Source organism: Budorcas taxicolor, chromosome 25, assembly GCF_023091745.1.
Source record: "Budorcas taxicolor isolate Tak-1 chromosome 25, Takin1.1, whole genome shotgun sequence".
Taxonomy (NCBI): Eukaryota; Metazoa; Chordata; class Mammalia; order Artiodactyla; family Bovidae; genus Budorcas; species Budorcas taxicolor.
The window spans coordinates 18,664,488-18,686,509 of NC_068934.1; the positions used below are offsets into that span (position 1 = coordinate 18,664,488).

Consider the following 22,022-nt stretch of genomic DNA (forward strand, 5'->3'; position numbering starts at 1 on the left):
CTAAGATCCCACATACCATACTGTGCAGCCAAAAAATTAAAAAGTAATTAAATAAAATTAAAGGTGGAGATTTACTTCAGCATGATGTAATGAGGAGGTTGACAAGTCCTTTCCCCCAAAGCAAGTATAGAGCTGGACAAAACTGTCAAAATAATGATTTGGCACTCCAGAAATATACTTCAAATTGAAGAAATGCATATTCGTGAAAACTAGTGAATTTCAGATAAGAACAGTGAGATATTTTGTTGTTCTTGCCTGGGATTACACTCATACCCCTACATCAGTTCTGTTGGCACAGAGGTTCAACTTGACTGGGGCAGGGCATGAAAACCAAGTCTTGCTGCTAAGGCAGAGGAGGCTTACTTGATTTAGAGCATAATCTGTTAACCTGGTGATCTCAATGGCAAATAAACGTGGATGGCAGGTGGCTCTGCTTCTTCATTATTGTGAGCCTATTTGGAGCAAACAATTGGATTGTCAGAGTAGGCCAGGATTGAAAAGGAATTCCCAGAGGTGATACAGCCAAGGGTGCTGGATAAGCTTTCTAGTATCCAGAGTGGAACAAAGGCTGTGAGCATATGCATCAAAGACACGAATAGGCCTAAATCACGGAAATGTCTGGGCTAATAGAGCCTACAGAACATACAAAGTGAAGAGGTAATGGGGCTTTGGAGGACTCAGAAGAATATGAGAACCAGGAAGGAAATGAAAATGGCCCGAACACTGAATGTACTCCCCAGCACATACCGATCGGATCAGTAGAGAGGGTAACTCTTATTGGCTTGAGATGTTTGAACACAATCTTTGATTAATCTTTGGCTGGACACTATGCTATACAGGCAGAGGAGACCCCTAGGAAGCCAAGCTTAAAAATGAAAACAAGGGGAATTCCCTGGTGGTCCAGTAGTTAGGGCTTGGCACTTTCACTGTTGGGGCCCAAGGTTCAATCCCTGGTCATGGAGTTCCCACAAGCCGCATGGCATGACCAAAAGAAAAAAAAAAAAAAGGAAAAAAAAGAAGAAAGAAAAGAAGAAAAAAAAGAAAGAAAACAAGAAAAACAGAAAGAAAACCCCTTAATATAGATTTCAGTGGCTACACATTCCATGGGAGACAGAATTCCAGATTTAGTTTAGGCTAGTGACTACACAGAAACAAATAAACTAAGAACAACAGTGTAGGGGAAGAATCCAAATTCAGACTTTCCATAGCACAGGGAATTATAGCCATTGTCTTATAATAACTGTTAGTGGAGTATAATTTGTGAAAACACTGGATCACTATACTTAAAAACTAATATAATGTTTTAAAAATTATGATGACAATGACTCAATGAATATAGAATTTCTCAATAAAGAGACATTTCAAAAAAGAATCATTTAGCATTGATAAGTACAGTAACTAAAAGGGGCTTGTATCACTCAGGGTTCTCCAGAGAAACAGAACCAGTAGACCATATATATTAACAGATTTATTTCACAGAAGTGGCTTATGCAGTTGTGGGGGCAAGTTGGCAGGTTGCTGATTCTCAGGCAGAAATTGTCACTGCAGTATTGACATGTTACTTCTTCCTCAAGGAAACCTCACTTTTCCTTTTAAGGTCTTTCAACTAATTGAATGAGGGCTTCCAAAAGTACTGAGGATCATCTCCTTTATTTAAAAGTCAATTAATTGTGAATGTTGACTAGATCACAAAACACCTTCATCAGTTCAGTTCAGTCACTCAGTCATGTCCGACTCTTTGTGACCCCATGAATTGCAGCACACCAGGGCTCCCTGTCCATCACCAACTCCCGGAGTTCACCCAAACTCTTGTCCATCGAGTTGGTGATGCCATCCAGCCATCTCATCCTCTGTCGTCCCCTTCTCCTCCTACCCTCAATCCCTCCCAGCATCGGAGTCTTTTCCAATGAGTCAACTCTTCGCATGAGGTGGCCAAAGTACTGGAGTTTCAGCTTTAGCATCATTCCTTCCAAAGAAATCCCAGGGCTGATCTCCTTCTCTTTCAGGACTTGAAATAGCTTAACTGGAATTCCATCACCTCCACTAGCTTTGTTCCTAGTGATGCTTTCTAAGGCCCACTTGACTTCACATTCCAGGATGTCTGGCTCTAGGTGAGTGATCACACCATCGTGATTATCTGGGTCATGAAGATCTTTTTTGTACAGTTCTTTTGTGTATTCTTGCCACTTCTTCTTAATATCTTCTGCTTCTGTTAGGTCCATACCATTTCTGTCTTTTATCGTGCCCATCTTTGCATGAAATGTTCCCTTGGTATCTCTAATTTTCTTGAAGAGAGCTCTAGTCTTTCCCATTTTGTTGTTTTTCTCTGTTTCTTTGCATTGATTGCTGAGGAAGGCTTTCTTATCTCTCCTTGCTATTCTTTGGAACTCTGCATTCAGGTGCTTATATCTTTCCTTTCCTCCTTTGCTTTTCGCTCATAGCAGCACCTAGATTAGTGTTTGATTGGATTAACTGAGTACTATAGCCCAGCCAGACTGACACAAAAAATTAACCACGTCTGAGTGTGAGTGTGAAGTCGCTGTCGTATGTGACTCTTTGCAACCATATGGACTGTAGCCTACCAGGCTCCTCCATCCATGGGATTTTCCAGGCAAGAATACTGGAGTGGGTTGCCATTTTCTTCTCCAGGAGATCTTCCTGACCCAGGGATTGAACCCAGGTCTCCCAGATTGTAGGCAGATGCTTTACTGTCTGAGCCACCAGGGAAGTGCTAACCATGTCTACCCCTTGTTAATTTGGTACCTATATACCTGTCCTTAAACTGTATTTAATCTCCAAATAAAGATAATAACAAGTGACATTTCTACTTAATATTAATAACTACTAATCCATTTTTAATGTATTATATAACAAAGGACATAAACACACTGTTTTTGGTTTTATGGGAGGAAGACATAAGTTTATAAACAATTTATGAACAATTAATATTACACTAAAGAGAGAAGATGTGCAATTAACTATAAAATTTTCTTTTTCTTTGAAACCAGGAAGGGTGAAACTTTCAACTCTGTATCATTTAAAAAACTGTTTAGGATGTTCTGGGTTCCTTGTGCTTCCATATTAATATTATGACCAACTTACACATTTCTACAAAAAAGCCAAAATAATTTCTCTTTCAGTAAAAATAATTATTTTATCTGAGAAATAATTTATCAATATCAGCCATGCTTTTAAGAAATAAGAATAGATAGATGCTAACTGTTAAGAAAAAAGATGGTAAGACACTTTCAAAAGTGATTCTTCAATGAATAGAATTCTATGCAACAGAGAAGTCAGTTATCATTAAGAGAAAGAACCAGAAAATGGCTGGATTAAAACTTGTTTATATTACTTATTTTCATATAATTTTCTAAGAAACTATTTTGAAGAATATAGGATTCTTACGTCTGTTAACACTGGCTTTTTCATTACATATAACACATACTTCTAAAAGTATTGTTTTAAAAGTGAGTTTTAAACCTAAGATCCCCTGGAGAAGGGAAAGGCTACCCACGCCAGTATTTTAGCCTGGAGAATTCCATGGACTGTAAAGTCCATGAGGTTGCAAAGAGTCAGACATGACTAAGTGACTTTCACTAAGTAAATTTGTTCATCACTAACTAGGAATTCCCAAACTGGCTCCATGATCGAATCCAATTCACCTCAATATACATTTGCCAGGCTTATAATATCTGTTAAAAAAAAATGTGCAACAAATGCAAAGACAGTATGTTGAGGAGACGGAAATATGTGTAAATTATTCTGTTACAAGGCAGATTCATATCAATGCAATTTGAGAAAATTGAAGGCTAAGTCATTAAATTTTAGAATTAAAGCATATTCAATTAAGTGCAGATATTATTGAGTTCAAAGATTCTCACAAATGTATAAACTTGCCAAACATGATACCAAATGTACCTCGAAATTTCCCTTCTGCACCCTTCTAATCAATTCCCTTCTAAGATCAAGTAGCTTTTAATTGCTATTCCCACTTTTTAGTTAGAACTTCATGTTGATGAAATTGTAAGTACCTACTCTTGTGTCTTTCTTCTTTCATTCAGAATGCTTCTGGGATTCATGAATGTTGTAATAGGTATCAGTGTGTATCAGTCTGAGCAGTAGTCTGTTGAAAGACTATATCACAATTTACTTACCCATTCTTCTAATGAGTATTTGTTGTTTCTTTTTGGTATTTTGAATAAACTAGTCATTAATTCTGAATGAAAAACTAAGGTTTGTTTTTTCTTTTCCCCGTAACCCACAAATTCTTTTGGCCCAAGGAAAGAAGAGATGTGGTATTATGGGTGTTATTATTTATTTTTTTTCTAAGAATAGACTTAGTGAACATCTGACCTAAACCTTGCTTTGCAATAAAACATCTCTTATCTTTTGGGTGGACATAACTTTTGATGCCCAAGGACTTTGTTCTAATGCCAATCTTGATTAGAAAAGGCAGAAACTCTAACCTTATTTATCAGTTGCCCCTCACTTGAGTAACAGTATCAGCATTGAGAAAAGAAAAAATTAGATAAAGCTGTGTTTTTTTGAAAGTTATTTTTACAATCCCTAGAGAGAGCAGGTGAGGTGCTGGAAAAGCTGAAAGTGAAGAAATAGAAAGAGGCAGGGGTAGTATTATTAAATGATATAATTAAGTCTTTCTTTTGGTTTGAAGGTTTTTACCCCATCAAAATTCATTCATAAAGATACAATTTTATTTAATATTGTGTACCTGCCTTTCATTTAAAGTCAATTAAGTTATGATCTTATGAAGATTTTTGTATCTTTGCAAAACTGATGAGTTCAGGAGCCCAGGTCTACAGTATCGAGTTTGAGAGTTCTACCAATATATTTTAGTTTAGTTTTTTTTTTTAATTGAGGTATAGTTGATGTAGAGTTTTATGTTTCAGGTGCACAACACAGTGATTCACAGTTTTTAACAGTTATACTACATTTAAATTCACTATAAAATACTGGCTGTATTCCCTGTGTTGTACAATATATGTTTTAGTTTAGTTGTTTCATTTTGGTGTTGCTTATAATATTTTACCACACATTAAATTAAAACTTCTCTTTTGCTAGTATAATTCATCATCATAGAAATATTCTTAAAGTGAGACTTTTTAAAAAAACTTTTTTATTGTGGCAAAAAAAATATATATATAACATAAAACTTACCATTTTAGCCATTTTTAAGCACATAGTTCAATGGCATGAAGTACAATCACATTGTTGTGTAGACTTTATTTAATCAGCACTTCTTAAACTGGAATTCTCAGGAGTATTTGTAAATTTTAAAAGAACATTTTTTTCCTTTAAAAAGGGTTTATATATTATTCAGGATTAAGAATCAGTATTCCAGTTAATAAATTCCTCTTACAATATAGAATTTTTTTCTCTTGATAAATGAGAATTATTTCCTTAGTTAATAGTCTGACATAGAACATTATGGTTTTTCCCTTTTTTACCTGGAAATGCGGAACAAAATCTAATTTTTAATGTAGTAATCATTTTCTTTGTTCCCAATATAATTATTTGCCTATATATTTTTGTTGTTGTTCAGCTGCTCAGTCATGTCTGACTGTTTGTGACCCCATGGACTACAGCAGGCCAGGCCTCCCTGTCCTTCACTATCTCCCGGAATGTGGCTCAAACTCATGTCCATTGAGTTATGCCATATATTTCTTTATTTTCTTTTAATTATAAATTGTCTTGTGATTTATATTATATTGTGAAATTATTTTATTAAGTAGGTACTATATAAATTTTAAATGCACACTGAAATTTTTGGCTCAAAGTAGTAAACTATCAATTACAAACAATTGAATTCAATCTAAATTTTAGGGATTTTCTTCAATAGTAGCAACTAATATTTTTAAAGTATTTACAATGTGCCAGGGGCTTCCCTGGTAGCTCTGTTGGTAAAGAACCTGTCTGCAATGCAGGAGACCCCGGTTGGATCCCTGGGTTGGAAGATCCCCTGGAGAAGGACATGGCTACCCACTCCAATATTCTGGCCTTGAGAATTCCCTGGACTGTATAGTCCATGGGGTCGCAAAGAGTCCGACACGACTGAGCGACTTCTACTCACAATGTGCCAGGGCATTGTGCTAATCAATTTATTGTGAATTATATAGTAAAATCTTATGATGTAGGTACTATCATCACCGGCCCCCCGATGTCAGATTTTCAAAGAAATGAAAAAATCTTCCCCAATGTCGTGAAGCGGTTCTGTTAGGACTCAAGTCTTCCTGAACTCCAAGTCCAGACTCTTAAACATAATGCACATTATATCCCAAGCTGCACATTCTGCTTTGCATTACTGATGGATTTTCTGAGAGTCTTTGTGGGAGAGTGCTCACTACGTCTCCCAACGAAGCAGAACTCTGTCTTCTAACAAACTTTTTGCCCTTGCAACAAATTTCCTACCAGGTGTGCACTCAGGGCAGTCCTAGTCCACCCTCGATCTTGGTTCCGCTACAGAGATTGGTCCCTAAGATCGCAGTCCTTAACAGGGCCCCTCGCCCTCCCACCCTGGCAAACTCAGGAGGGCCCAATCCTCTCAAACTTTGCTCCCTGAGAAGAGCCTGGTCCCTTCAAACCCCGGATTTCCTAACACGGCCCCAACTCCTCAGACTGGAGATCCCGGCCGATTCTCGTTCCGTCAGGCCCTTGTCCCTCAGTTCTCCGACAATGCTTTCAAGCAGGTGCAGTACTTGTACCTCAGCAAACTTCACAGAGACCCCTTCATTACAAAGGTTCCATCCCAATCCCCAACTCAGGACACCTCTCTACTTCTCCCCTCTCCAATTTTTCCTCAGAATCGCTTTTATTTTTTTCTTTCTATTCTGCTCTATTTCTCCTTCTTATTCACTCTCCTCAACTTCCCCGACCATCTGGTGGCCAGTTTCAGTTCCAGGAGTGGCCCCCCGAAACTTACCCGACACCCTCCGAGGAGCGGCGATCTCAAACCGCTCCGTGCTTTACCTCTCACCTTTGCTCAGGCGGTCTCCGCTAGACGCTCTCCCCACCCCGACTCGCCCCGCCCGGAAAAGAATGTTTCGGCCGGGCTACAAGCGAAGGCCCGCCCCTTCATGTCTATTGGTCACTGTCCCCAAAGTCCCGCCTCCCGAGCTTCCAGCCCCGCCTCCCTGCCCCGCAGCCCTTGTTTTCATTCCCCCTGTCACACGAGGCAGTGGCAAGCCCGAAGTGGGAGGAGCGGGAAGAGGGCGGAAAGTGAAAGCCACGGAGCGCCTCTCTTTCCTTCGTCTGACTGGGTTCTCGACTGCTCTGAGCCGCCGTTGTATTGTGGGATCGCGGCGCCGTGCCTGAGACGCCTGGATCCGCAGGGGCGCCCACTTGCTAGCGCCTCCTGTCGTCTGAAAGGTTGCCCTGCTGTTCCTCGGCACCCCAACTCCCCTAACCCCCCCCTTCGCCTCCTCCTCCTCCATCCTCCAGTTCAAAATGGCGGCGGCGGCGGCAGCGGCGGCGGCGATGGCTCCTCCGGGCTGCCCGGGTTCGTGTCCCAACTTCGCCGTAGTCTGCTCTTTCTTGGAGCGCTACGGGCCGCTGCTCGACCTGCCTGAGTTGCCGTTCCCGGAGCTCGAGCGGGTGCTGCAAGCTCCGCCGCCGGACGTCGGCAACGGAGAAGGTAAGCGAGGGGGCCCGAACGCCCGGCGGGAAGCGGCCCTGGTTTGCTCCTTCTCTCTGCTCCCCACAGACACCCCAGGCCTCCGCGGCTCTGTCCTCCCGCTGAGGCGCAGTTCCGCGCGGCCGGTCTCCTCCGCCCAGCCCCCGGGGGTCTCGGGCAGTGGGGAGGCGGGGCGGAGGCCCCGTAGGGCCAACTCCGCCCGGCGCCCAGCAGAGGTGGGGGCGTCGTCGTCTAGGTCTGGGCGCGGGGGATGAAGGGGGGTCATTGTGCTGATCGGCCGCACCGGGGGCTGCTACCCCGCGGTGGGGGCCGGGTCCCTCTCCCCTTCTCCCTCTCGGTGGCGGAGGAAGGGGAGCGCAGGTTCCGGCCAGCTTTGCGCTTTTCTCTACCCCTCCCTCGCTCCCTCCCCTCCTCCCACCATCCTCCCTACTATCTCGGGGGAGGCTGGGCTCGTCTTCTCCGGGCTCCCCTTTCTCTCTCTCCACCTGGGTGGGCGGGGGCCAGAGGACACTTCATCTCTCCCTCCCTCTAGTGGGAACTCCCCCGAGAGAGTCGGCTCCGGTCTCCTTTCCCTTCCCCTCCAGGGTCGGTTTAACCCCCAAAACTCCTTCTTCGGGAGTCTGGAGGTTTGCTGCTCCTTCATAGGAAGGGGGTCCTCTTCCATTCTCACTTTGAGGGGTGGTGGTGGTGAAGTCGGTTTTGCTTCCCCGCTTTGGTGGGCAGAGGGTTAATTTCTCCTCCCCCCATAGTTTTTCTCCTCCTCCCTGCCTCCCCCCGCAAATAATAGAAAAGCATCTCTCCACTTTTCCAGTCCCTTCCCCCTTCATCCTGGCAGTAAGGCTTAGGGGAAGAAGAAGTCGCCCTCCCATTTGAAGGGTAGGGTGGGGTGTTTAGTATGTAGGATGGAGGAGGGGCTCAGGCGGAGGGGGAAACAGTTGAAGAAGGTGCTTGTTGCTCATGTTTCTCTCTCTGGTGCCGCCGGTCTATTATTGGTGTTCGCAAGTGGTGCTCCTTCCACATAAGGCCACCGCGCGGGTGCAGGGCGCATGCTCTGCCCGGCCCCATTGAAACTTCCTGCTGCTGCTTGCTGCTGGTGGTTCTTTTCGCTGGAGCATCTCCGCGCCGCGCCTGCTGCCTCCAGCCCTCACTGAGCGCTTACACTCACTCCCTGTTTATTCCCGATCTGTCCTCTCTTTTTCAGGGAAAGGTTTTTTGTTGTTGTTGTACTCTGAGCATTGTCTTTATCTGGGAACAGCCCTTGGCTGAAGAAGAAACGTCGTCCAAATAGGTCCTTTTCCCCCTTTTTGTCCGTATTAGGTGGCCACAGTGTGGACTGGGTATTGTGCGAAACAGATAGCTATTTCCTTTTCAATAAATCAGGGTGTTTTCAATTCTCCATGGGAATGAAGTTTCTGTTAATAGAATATATTTACATTGCTAGGAAGAGCCCAAATGTGAAGTTGTCCAAAATATTACCTAGAGAGTAAATTATGTTATGGCTACCAAAGACTCACATGAATACAGCAATTATGGTACAGGCATATATCTCTCCTTACCTGCCCAAATCTCCTCTACCATTAAAAAGCTCCGGCAAATAAAAGGTTACATTATATAAAGACTTCCTGCAGAATTTCTTGAAAAGTTAAACTCCCCAATATAGTAGTTACAATTTGATGGTATTTATATTTTTTATGGAAATAGTCATTTTGAAGGACATATGCCTTGTAAGTTACTTTTAGGATATCTTGGGAAATGATGGTAATGTATCTATAAGAAAAATGTGGGAATTTGAGGAAAGGGATTGCTGGTAACTTGTTTTTGGAATATATGATATTTCAACCAAGTTGAAATGCAGGCATAAACTTTATGTCATGGCACTCTATTTTGGGTGGTATATAAGATTGCTTGACTCTCCATTCCTTATAAGTGTTTTGGCCTCTGCATTTGGCTATTGTTAGAAACAAGAAAAAAAATATCAGGGTCAGTCTAATACTTCATGTTACTTTCTAGCTAGTATTGAACAGTGGGTGACTAGCTAAGTAAAAAATGAGAAATAATGCATGCCAAAAGAATACACCAGTGGGTTCAGCCATGCATTATTGTTGGTAAAGTTTCAACTATGATAATAGATTTTGTCATCAGTTGATCTAAGAATAATAATCAGTTCAAGATATTTGGCAAATGAAGTCTGCAGGTGAAATGCTGCGCAGGGAGGAGACTTTCAGGCCTTTGGTGATGGTTAACCTACTTGTAATAATTGATAATACTGTTCGAACTAAGAATGTTTGGACTGAGTCTTGGAGTTGTGGTGTACTAGAAAGAGTTAAAAGACATTGGATTTAGTTGAACTAAATGTTTTGCTGATTATCTCAGGACAGCTGAATCAGCCTCTTGAATAGTGTAATATTAATATGTAGTTTGTGGGACAAATTACTTAATTTCTGTGGACCTGGTTTCTTGAGGAAATAGAGGTAATATCTGAGGATCAAATGAAATGTTTCAAAAGTCCTAACATAAACCAAGTACTTATATATATATGTGTATATATTATTATTATTATTTTGCCCTACTACACTCTGTATGTATTCTATTTCCCCTACCAGGGATTGAACCTGGGCACTGTAGTCAAAGAGCCAAGTTCTAACCACTTGACCTCCAGGGAATCCCCAAAATACTGTTGTGTTACAAATTTTATTAAAGGTATTTATGAGGTAACATACAAAAGTGCATTTGGACTGAAAATATTAATTTTTAGCATGTCGTGAGAAAGGACTTTAAGCACAGTGTAATGTTGAGCTTTTGTGCTCTTGGGGGATAGTCTTTGTTATTAACACAGGAGTTTCGCTCTGTATACATTTTACTATTCTTAAAAGGCAGGTCTTAGTGCTGTTGAAAGAATCCTATTGTAGAAAACTTGGTTTTTCCTGGTGTGATTATACCTTAAAAAGTTTGTAAAGTGTACTCTTCTGAGTTGCCCGTTAAATACTTTTTGCCTAGTCATTTATTGTGGTAGGTATGTTGACACCACATCATCTTTGGAGAAGACCATTTCTCTATATTGTCCTTGTTTAGGCACTTTATGATCTTTCCCTTAAGTTTTTAAGTCTTATTGTGACATTATGGCTTCAGCTTAGAATGCTTCGTCACCTACAGTGTCAATTATTACTTTTTATTTTATTTAAAAAAATATTTATTTATTTGGCACACTGGGTCTTAGTTGTGGCATGCAGAATCTTCACTCTTCACTGTGGCATGAGGGATTTTTAGTGGCATTTGGGATCTAATTCCCTGACCAGGGATCGAACCCAGGCCCCTTACATTGGGAGTGCAGAGTTTCAGCCACTGGACCACCGGGGCGGAGTCCCAAATTTGGTTTTATAAACTACTTTTTTAGTCTTAAGGATATAATAATAGCTACCACTTACCGAGCATTTACTGTGTACAAACATCTCCTTATTCCTTACAGCTACACTCTGAGGTTGGTACTGTTATTCCCATTTGGCAAGTATAGAAACTAAGGTTCAAGAGCTTGATTCAGCTGTTCAGTGCCCAAGCTTATTTGGTTTTGCTAGAATCTTATTTAGATTTCATAGTGATATTAATTAGAATAGGAAAAGGGTGTGCCAGCTGACACTGTAGCCCTCCCAGTTCTCCGTCTAATGTAGCCCTCCCAGTTCTGTGCTCTGTATGGACTTCACCAGCATCCTCTTGATGAGTGGTGGTTGATCAGGACGTATGAATATAAATAAAAGTTGACATTGACTTTGTGGAATTACCAACATCCAAAGCTCCCCAGTATATTCCCTCTTCTCCAGAGGACTTTCTTCAAGAGGAAAATACACTTTTCCATCTTTTAAAGGTAGTCTTAGTATGGGTACTGATTGAGAAGTTATATTTATCTAATAACAGTCCCCTAATCTGTGTATGGATATGGTTGACTGAGTTATTGTATAGTACTAAATAAGTTGAATCATTAGGTTTTTGGCTTGTTGGAGTTTTTAAATTTTAATTTTTAGAGCAATTTTAGGTTTGATTTGTATTTTGAGTTTTTTAATGATTTGAACTTTGAACTCTTGTGTTCAAAATGTCAAGTATTTATAAAAGGATATACTTTTTTGTTTTAACTAGCGTTGTGACTGTAACTTAATATGTTCTCTTCTGTTAGTGATAACTGAATTGTGTGACAGTAGTTTTTAGGTTCACTCATAAATTAGAAAGATGACTTTACTGTAATTGGAGTTACCAGTTGTTACTTTGAGCAAAAGATCTTACCAGGTGCATGTGCCAGAAGTTGCATGGATCCACAGTGGTAGATTGTTGGTGGTAGCATTGCTGGAACCAGAGCCTTATCTGGTTGAAATGTCCAGTTTCAGTTCTTCTGCCTTTGAAAGAAGAGATGTTCTTTACACATTTATTAGAAGGAAAGAGAGAAGAGTATTTCTTCATCATTTTTGTTTTATCATAGAGTTGTGGTAGTCAAAAGTTACAAAGGATTGGAGGGAGGTTGTTGGCCTTGTCCCACAGCTGGAGGTACTAGGGACAGAAGGAATTTTCTGGCTAACTTGGGCCTGTTAATGAAAACTGACTTTCGTGTTGTTTTAATTACTAAGAAGTTTGCCTTGAAATTTATCTGTGTTGTTAAATTCTCAGTAAGGAAGACAAACATTTGTTAGCTACTTCTTTTCCTTATATGTATAGTGAATATTTCCTATATTTTAATTACAGTAATCATTATGGTGATTATTTATTTTTAAAAATACCCTCTTTTTTTTTTGGCCACTCAGCTTGTGGGATTTTAGTTTTCAGACCAGGGTTTGAACCCAAGTACTTGCCGATGAGAGCAGAGTCCTAACCATTGGACTAGGGAATTCCCTATGGTGATTTAAAGAAAAAAATTAAACCTTTCCTTTTTATTTTATTTTTTTTAATTATTATTATTTTTTTCCCCTGGGATACTGGAGTGGGTTGCCATTTCCTTCTCCAGTGCATGAAAGTGAAAAGTAAAAGTAAAGTCGCTCAGTCGTGTCCGACCTGTGTACTATCCTCCCTTAAATTCAACTCACCTCCATGCTATCTTTTTTTTTTTTACTTTATTTTACTTTACAATACTGTATTGATTTTGCCATACATTGACATGAATCCACCACAGGTGTACATGCGTTCCCAAACATGAACCCCCCTCCCACTTCCCTCCCCATAACATCCCTCTGGGTCATCCCCGTGCACCAGCCCCAAGCATGCTGTATCCTTCATCGGACATAGACTGGCGATTCGATTCTTACATGATAGTATACATGTTTTAATGCCATTCTCCCAAATCATCCCACCCTCTCCCTCTCCCTGAGTCCAAAAGTCTGCTATACACATCTTTGTCTTTTTTGCTATCAGCATACAGGGTCATCATTGCCCTCTTTCTAAATTCCATATATTGAAACAACCTAGATGTCCATCAGCAGATGAATGGATAAGAAAGCTGTGGTACATATACACAATGGAGTATTACTCAGCCATTAAAAAGAATACATTCGAATCAGTTCTGATGAGATGGATGAAACTGGAGCCGATTATACAGAGTGAAGTAAGCCAGAAAGAAAAACACCAATACAGTAAACCTTTCCTTTTTAAAACATTTATTTATTTTATTTTTGGCTGACTGTTTTTGTTGCTGTGTGCAGGCTTTCTCTAGTTGTAGTGTGCAGGGTCTGCTGCTGCGCGGGCTTCCCATTGTGGTGGCTTCTCTTCTTGTGGAGCACAGGCTCTGGGCATATCAGGCTTCAGTCATCCGGTGTGTGGGCTCAGCTGTTGTAGCTCATGGGCTCTAGAGTGCCAGCTCAGCAGTTAGGGTGCACGAGCCCAGCTGCTCCACAGCATGAGAAGTCCTCCTGGACCAGGGATTGAACCCATGTCCTCTGTGTTGGCGGATGGACTCCCAACCACTGGACCATCAGGGAAGTCCTGTACCCTTCTTTTAAGGATTTTCTAATCTAGTAAGAAGTAAGTAGCAAAACTGAGATTGAGTTACCCTCACCATTCAAATACTTACTTTTTTTCTGTGGGATTTTATCAACTGAAGTTAGTAGTCTATGAATTCTAGTCTATAAGTTAATAGACTGAAATTATCTCTGATAACTTTATGGTGAGAGGTACAGCCTCATACGGTAACTTTATGGTGAGAGGTACAGCCTCATACGGTGTGGAAAAGTTGGAACAATTCAGACCCAAAGTACATGTTAACATGAATCATATATTCAAGAAAGGTATTTATGTGTGTTCCTGGATTTAAAATTTCTTTGGCTCTATCCTTGGTGGTTATAGTCATAATTTTTTTTAATAGTCTTAACATGCTGTGTCTGAGTATTTTTCATTTTATTTTGTTTTGTGTTTTTACTTTTGTGGCAGATCCTGTTACAAAGGGTATCAATGTGTTTTCTACTTTTAATTTTAGAATTTTTGAAATATCTATTGCTTGAGAGAATAATCTGAGCCTCATTAAAAAAAAGGATTATAGATTCTTTTCAACAATTGTCAATTGATTATGTACTGTGTGCCAGATGCACTGCACACGCGTGATACATTAAGGAGCGAAATAGAAAAGATCCTTGTCCTTATGGAGCTCACAGTTTAGCAGCAAAGATAGACAATGAAGCAGTGATTTTTTTTTTTAAAGTTATTATATAGGCAAGTATACTGTATATGCTGAAATCATATTTTTAGTGAAGTTTGTTAAGCTTGCTTAATTTGCTTAGTTTTGTATTTATCCTATCTCTATGCTTTTTTTTTCTTCTATATGTACAATTTTATCTTAATAATTTTCTGGATGGTGTGATTAATAGGTTTTTATTTTTCTTTGTGTCTTACATTTTTCCATATTTCGTTTTCAATACTAATTATGTATGTCTTCAGTAATCACAAAAAAATTATTTAAAAATAGTCTTATGCCAGAAGTGAAATGGATGAAAGTAGTCAAAAGGTATAAAGTTCCAGTTATAAAATAAATTATGGAGATATAATGTATAGGATGGTAACTATAGTTAATAATACTGTTTTATATGTTTGCAACTTGCTAAGAGAGTACATCTCAAAAGTTCTCACTGCAGGAAAAAAAAAATTTATAACAATGTAGTGATATATGTCGGAGAAGGCAATGGCACCCCACTCCAATACTCTTGCCTGGAAAATCCCATGGGTGGAGGAGCCTGGTGGGCTGCAGTCCATGGGGTCGCTAAGAGTTGGACACGACTGAGCGACTTCACTTTCACTTTTCACTTTCATGCATTGGAGAAGGAAATGGCAACCCACTCCAGTGTTCTTGCCTGGAGAATCCCAGGGACGGCGGAGCCTGGTGAGGTTGGGAGTGGGTCCTGGTCAGGAAACTAGATTTCCACAGGTCACAACTAAGAGTTTGCATGCTGCAACTAAAAATCCTGTGTGCTGAACTAAGACCGGGCACAGCCAAATAAATATTAAAAGCTTTTCAGTTAACAGGTTGATGAAGACATTACATTGAATTAAATTCTTTCACTCAAGGATAGCCATGGCTTCCTTGGTCTAATTATCCTAAGGCAAGGCTGGGACAGAGGAGTGATATACTGATTGGCAGTAAGGCTTTGAATTGTTACAATATTGCTGTTAACACTGACTTCAAAGTTCAAATGTACTGATTTAAGATCTGATTTGGAGGTAGAGTCCCAGATCTTGGTGAGGATAAACTTGGGTGAACAATGCTGCCGTGTTCTTAGATGGGAAAGTATGTATTGACTGAAGGTAGAACTTAAAAGATTTACTTAGGTTACTTAGAACACAGAGGGTTGGGGAGAACATACTGGAAAATAGCCTACTTACTAGTGGGTGATTTTATGTGTCTTGAGAATCAGTATTTTACAGGGAAATTAACAGAGCATCAGTTGTAAAACTTTGGCATTTGAAATTCTGGATATATCAGGAAATTTACTTTGATATTTTTCCTGATCCTTTTGTCCCAAGCATCCTCACAATTGGTTCTACAAATAAATATATACCATTTCCTCACTATTTAAATGTTAGAAGTCTTTTAGGGAAAAAAATTAGAATGAATTATTCCAAATTGTAACTTGCTTTTTTGTGTTTGGAGTTTGGGGATATAGCAAGATTGTAACACATTGAAGAACTTTGTCTAATCAGAAATATAATCGAGCTTAATTTATACTCCCATGAAAGTCTTATCAAGCTTTACTTTATTAGAATCATAAAGGAACCATCTCCAGTAGTACTATCTCGGGCTGGCATGTGAATCCAGACATTCTATAATATTCCTCATTTTAGAGAATTTTTGTTCTATAAATTTTGACTGTGATCAACTGGTTTGTCCTTGTCTTGCTTTCTGCCTTGATGGCCTTTTCATTTTGTGGCTTATCTTCTTTTCTTACATTTGTCTGATTTGATTCACCGTGATATCTATGTGTCATCCTTTTTCTTGCCTATTTTCCCATATTTTGGACCTCCCTTTCAACCTTAATTATATTCTTCATTCCTGTCTTTTATAGAAACAAAGTTAAATTATAAAAAAAAAAAACAAACAAAAGGGGCTTTGGAGTATGCATCTTTACCATAATTTTATACGTAAAATGTCTTTAGTAATAATGTTATAGTTATTCAAACTTATTGTTGAATCAGGCTTTCTGCCAAGATTGTTTAATCCTTATAACAACTGTATATTGCTGTTATATTGCTACTTTTGCATTATAGATAAAGCAACTGAGTCTTAAGAGCAATTACTGTAACACTTGCCTGAAGCGGTAACGTGTCGGAAGTCACACAGCATTAGGAGTTGGAGAAAAATTTGGTACAGAGATAGTTTATGGTGCCGTGGGAATTTAAAAATGGGTAAATCCAGCTTCAAAGCTCTAGTTATTGAATACTGTACTGTCCACTCAGGTAGAATCTTAGGATTATAATGTCATCTTTAGTATCATGGTTGTGGTCTGAGTGTTCACACTTAGGCCTCTGAGTCAGATTATATCAGTGGTTTCCTACTCATTTATACTTTTTTATTTTGAAAAGTTCCAATTTATTAGTGTGAACATTATTATAAAAGTTGTATTTTAATGGGTTACTGAAATAAATTAAAAGTAAAGAAATACAAATTCATAAATAACAATTGATTGCCCTGAACATGAATTTATGTCCTGAACATCTATTAATCATTGCTTAAGACAATGATAAATAAGACAATTGCTTAATAGCTTTAGAGATACATCTGACCTTTGAGCAACATGAGCTTGAATTGTGTGGGTCCACTTACATGGGGATTTTTTTCAGTAGTAAATACTACCATACCACGTGATACAGGACTGGTTGAATCTGTGGATGTAGAACTGCAGATACGGAGGCATCGTGCTTGTGGAGCATGCATGTACGTTCACAGTTGTGTCTGACTCTGTGTGACCCTGTGGACCATAGCCCGCAGGCTCCTCAGTCCATGAGGTTCTCCAGGCAAGAACACTGGAGTGGATTGCCATTTGCTTTTCCCAGGGGTCTTCCTGACCCAGGGCTTGAACCTGCATCTCTTGTGTCTCTTGCACTGGCAATGGATTGTATACTACTGTGCCACCTGGGAAACTCTGTGAATATGGAGGTATCATTATAATTTACACTCAGGTTTTTAACTGTGTGGAAGGTCAGTGTCCCTAAACCCCATATTGTTCAGGGGTCAACTCTACTTCTCTTCTTGAATCTTTTAAAATTAAGATTCCATCTCCTGTAGCTGTAAGCATATCATCAAAAGCCTTCAGGGTGGATTCCCCTACTGCTACAACTTCCGTTTACCCTAAATAAAGAAGTGATCTTATTTTTTTCCTGCTAGCTCAGTGATATATTATAATTAGGCGAGTTAATTAACTATTTCTGGCTGCTTATTAGAATCATCTGGGGAATTTTTTTGGGGGGGGGATTATTTTGAAAAATACCGATGCCTGGACATTACCACATGCCAGTAAAATTAGTCTCTGAGGACTGGGGTTCTAGCATCAATGATTCTTGTTTCTTTTCTTTCTTGTATTGGTGGTACATGTATCTTAGTTCCCCAACTAGGGATTGAATCAGTCCGTTGGCAGTGAACTCCCTGAGTCTTAACCACTGAACTGCCAGGGAAATCCCATAGCCTCAATGATACTAATGTGTAATAAAGGAATGTCCGTCCTCACCTATTTGTCCTGGTACTTTGCTTCAAATTTTGTCGTAAAGTCTATTTTGTCTGGTATTAATATTGCCTCTCTCGCTGTCTTTTGGTTACTGCTTCTCAGAGAATACATACTTGTTCATTTTTTTTAACCTCCTTGTGTCTTTGACTCTACAGGTTGTCTCTTGTAGACAGCGTGTATTTGTTTTCATGGTCATGTCTTCGTGAATCTAGAAATGCAAACAGTTACATATATAGCTGCCGTAAGGGAGGAGGTACTTTGATAATATAAAAGTGCAAATAGCCTACTTTGCCGGAAATATCATAGCATCACCATAGTTATGAAAATTTGGATGATTGAATAGGAGATGGAAAAGCATTCCAGATAGTAAACAGCATGGGAAGAGGCTTGAAAGTGTGAAGTAATATGGTGTATCTAAGAAACTTTAGTCATTAGCTTTCCAAAAGATTTGTGGTTGAGGAACTTCCAACCACGTGAGAAAATCACACTGGGACATGAGTTATAAGCTCCTTACAAGTTTTTTTTTTTTTAAGTGAAAAAAAAAGTGCATGAAATAAAGGCAAGATGTCAGTGACTTAGTATCCATAAAGAATTAATTTTGCTCTATTCACTTTGTTCTAACATTATTCACTTGTTTGTAACATAACACTTAGCATATAGTAGGTGCTCAAATGTTGGTTGAATGAGTAAATGTCATGTATGTCAAGTAAGTAATGATGACTCTTTTGATGTACTTTTAGTTTTTCTTTTTCTTTGCTTGCTAGAGATTTGTCATAGTGTAACTCTCCTTTTCATTTTGGGTATTGCTTATATGCTGCTGCTGCTGCTAAGTCGCTTCAGTCGTGTCTGACTCTGTGCGACCCCATAGATGGCAGCCCACCAGGCTCCCCCGTCCCTGGGCTTCTCAAGGCAAGAACACTGGAGTGGGTTGCCATTTTCTTCTCCAGTGCATGAAAGTGAAAAGTGAAAGTGAAGTCGCTCAATCGTGTCCGACTCTGCGATCGCATGGACTGCAGTCTACCAGGCTCCTCCGTCCATGGGATTCTCCAGGCAAGAGTACTGGAGTGGGGTGCCATTGCCTTCTCTGATTGCTTATGTGGATAGGTATAATTGACTCTTGAACGACATACAAGGGATTTAGGGTTGCCCACAAGGGGACAACAGAGGATGAGACGGCTGGATGGCATAACCGACTCAATGGACATGAGTTTGAGTGAACTCCAGGAGTTGGTGATGAACAGGGAGGCCTCGCATGCTGTGATTCATGGGGTTACAAAGAATTGGACACAACTGAGCGAATGAACTGAACTGAACCCTCAATGTGGTGGAAAGTCCACATGTAACTTCACAGCTGACTAGCCGTCTCTGTGTGGAATTCCATGTTGGCGAATTCAACCGATCACATATTGTTAAAACCATCTGTAGATGGTATAGTAATGTGGTGAAAAAAATATGTTGTGTAAGTGGACTCACGCAGTTCAAACCCCTGTTGTTCCAGGGTCCACTGTACTGCTGAATGCCCCTCTATCCACTTGTTTCCATTCTTCCTTTTTTTACCTTTTTCTTTCTTCCTCTCTTCCTCCATTCCTTCCTCCCTCCCTGCTTCCTTCTTTTCAGGTTTCCCCCCAGGTTCTCTCCATCTTGGGTTTTATTATTATTTATTTGTTTTTCATCTTTTGCTTGTAGGAGTTTAGTTTTCCAACCAAGGATTGAGCCTGGGCCCCTGGCAGTGAGAGCACAGAGTCCCTGGACCTCCAGGAAAGTCCCTACCTTGGGTTTTATAATAGTACTTTAGAAGCCTGAGATGGAAAATCTTTGTGTAATCTCTCAGTTCTTTTCTTAGGATATATGATTGTACAAGGTTGTAAGTGCATGGTGAAGCTTGTATTAACCTCTGTCTTCTAAGCTTATTAATGTTTATAGGAATCTTCAGAGTATAGTTCAAAAATCCACTTTTTCTTCTTTTCTGAAGACATCCCAGGGAAAAGTCATCTCTCTTTTGCTATTTACTTAAAAAAATTTCTAGTCTTTTTTCTCAGAATCATTTTATATCATCTTCACCAGGGGTAACTTGAAATTCTTACTTGTAAAACTAAAATTTGTTAAGTTGTTGAAAGGCAGTGTGGAGGCTTGAGAGTAGGAAAATCAGCTAGAGAATATTATTGATACGGGTTGGGGCAGTGGCTGTGGGGAGTGAGAAGAAAGGCCAGATAGGAGTAAGATTTTGCACATAGAATTGATAAGGATTTAATCAGATTATTGTAAAAGATCTTCAACTAAAAAGATTTTTTGATCGTGTGTAACTCCTTGAGATCCCACAGCCTGTAGCCTACTAGGCTCTTCTGTCCATGTAATTGTCCAGGCAAGAGTATTGGAATGGTTGCCATTTCCTTCTCCAGGGGCTCTTCCTGACCTGGGGATTGAACCCAGGTCTCCATGGCAAGCAGACGCTTTACCCTCTGAGCCACCAAAAGAAAGGGAAACTCAAAAAGATCTTTCACATGACTAAAAAGTGTTTAGTATGATTCCTAGGTTTCTGAGTGGGTAATTGATAGTTTCATTATTGAGGAAAGAAATGGTGAAAAAAGCCAACGGCATATGTGGGGATGGTGTGATACCCTATTTTAAAAAATTCAGACTTTGTATGTGAGCACCCTTTGAAGAACTAGCCATGTTAATTATATAGCTACTAAAAGCTTGTTCTGGAATAAACAGATTATGGCAGTATAACTTACTTTATAGCTCTTTTTTGTGATATATTGAAGTTGCTGTATATATGTTAAATATATATTTAACATTTTGTTAAGGACTTTTTATAGAATGCCTTATTTACGTACTTAAAATAATTAAAATTAGCTTTATTAAACTGTCTTGGCATTGATGCCCAGTTGTATTCTCTTGTAAGTAAAGCTCTCTCTAACCGAGTCTGTCATTTTCATTTGCAGAAACGTTTTGCTGTAATATTAGCAATTACTGGGTTCTGCTGAGTAAAGATCTGTTAGTTGTTAGACATTTTGTCCCCCCCTCCCCACAAATAAGCAGCTGGAACTTCAAATAAATTGAAATGCTGTTCTAAATAAATAGATACATTAAATATGTAGTGTGGGTTGAGTCCATTATATAGATGAGAAGTACTTAAGTAAATGTGTCTTTTGTGTTTATAGTTGATGAGTAATTCTTGATTAATCTTGAAAGATTCTTTAACAGAAATTTTAAGTTGCATTCCATTTTAGGAGTGATCTTTCTTCAACTTTTACACATACTGTTAGACACCATGTGGTAATTCAAACCTGTGTTATTACTTGAGTCTGGTCTCACACCATTTAGTTAGTGAAGGATGGCGCTATCATCTTGAAAGACAAAATGTTACCCCTTGAAGACATTATAAATACTTCTTAAGCTAGAATTATCAATAATGTAAATAATTGTATCTAAAGGAAATTAATGTTGGGAGTTTTTTTCCATTCTCTCTATAGTTGATACTTGAACACTGTAACTTGCTTTCATAACTCAAGCAATGTAAAAAGCTTAACAGGCTTCCTCCCTGACCATGCCTTTCAGTCCCACAACCAAGCTGCCGTGTTCTAATTACCTGGGATTTTAGTTCCATATTGTCATTCATTTATTTATGTTTCTCAACAATTATTTAAATTAGAGTGTATGTTTTAGTAGTTTATTTACTCACCACTGGTTTTGATTCCCACATTTTCCCTCTTACATTCATTCTTCTGTTGTTGCTTGCTAAGTTGCTTCAGTCGCGTCTGACTCCCTGCGACCCCATAGATGGCAGCCCACCAGGCTCCCCCGTCCCTGGGCTTCTCAAGGCAAGAACACTGGAGTGGGTTGCCATTTCCTTCTCCAACGCATGAAAGTGAGAAGTGAAAGTGAAGTCGCTTAGTTGTGTCTGACTCTTAGCGACCCCAAGGACTATAGTTCACCAGGCTCCTCCGTCCATGGGACCTTCCTGGCAAGAGTACTGGAGTGGGGTGCCATTGTAGTACGTTCTTTTTCAAACAGGATTTCTAAGAGCTGAACTTGCGTTCTTGAATGTCTGAAAATATTTTTATTTTGTCCTCTGTTCTTAAACTGGCCATTTAAATTGAATACAGTATTCAAATAATTTCCTCCCAGAACTTTTTTATCTTTTGTTACTGATGAGACATCTGCCAGTTTGATTCTTGTTCCTTGGTGAGTTT

At 39.7% G+C, this 22,022-nt stretch overlaps 2 protein-coding genes across 4 annotated transcripts in view; one reads left to right on the forward strand and one right to left on the reverse strand.

The window, feature by feature from the left end:
• Nucleotides 1-7,094, reverse strand: part of AAMDC (adipogenesis associated Mth938 domain containing) — a 29,494-nt gene extending 22,400 nt beyond the window's left edge. For 2 of the 3 annotated variants that reach the window (XM_052661766.1, XM_052661768.1), the window contains exon 1: nt 6,938-7,061. The gene's annotated coding sequence lies outside the window, so the exon portion shown is untranslated. Of the gene's footprint in view, nt 1-6,937 lie in introns of all 3 variants that reach the window. The other variant, XM_052661767.1, reaches the window with a different exon arrangement.
• A 367-nt stretch (nt 7,095-7,461) lies between these two features.
• The window catches only part of RSF1 (remodeling and spacing factor 1), a 146,945-nt gene continuing 132,384 nt past the window's right edge, over nt 7,462-22,022 (forward strand). The window contains exon 1 of the mRNA XM_052661764.1: nt 7,462-7,648. Within this exon, the coding sequence (XP_052517724.1) occupies nt 7,462-7,648 (187 nt within the window). The remainder of the gene's footprint in view (nt 7,649-22,022) is intronic.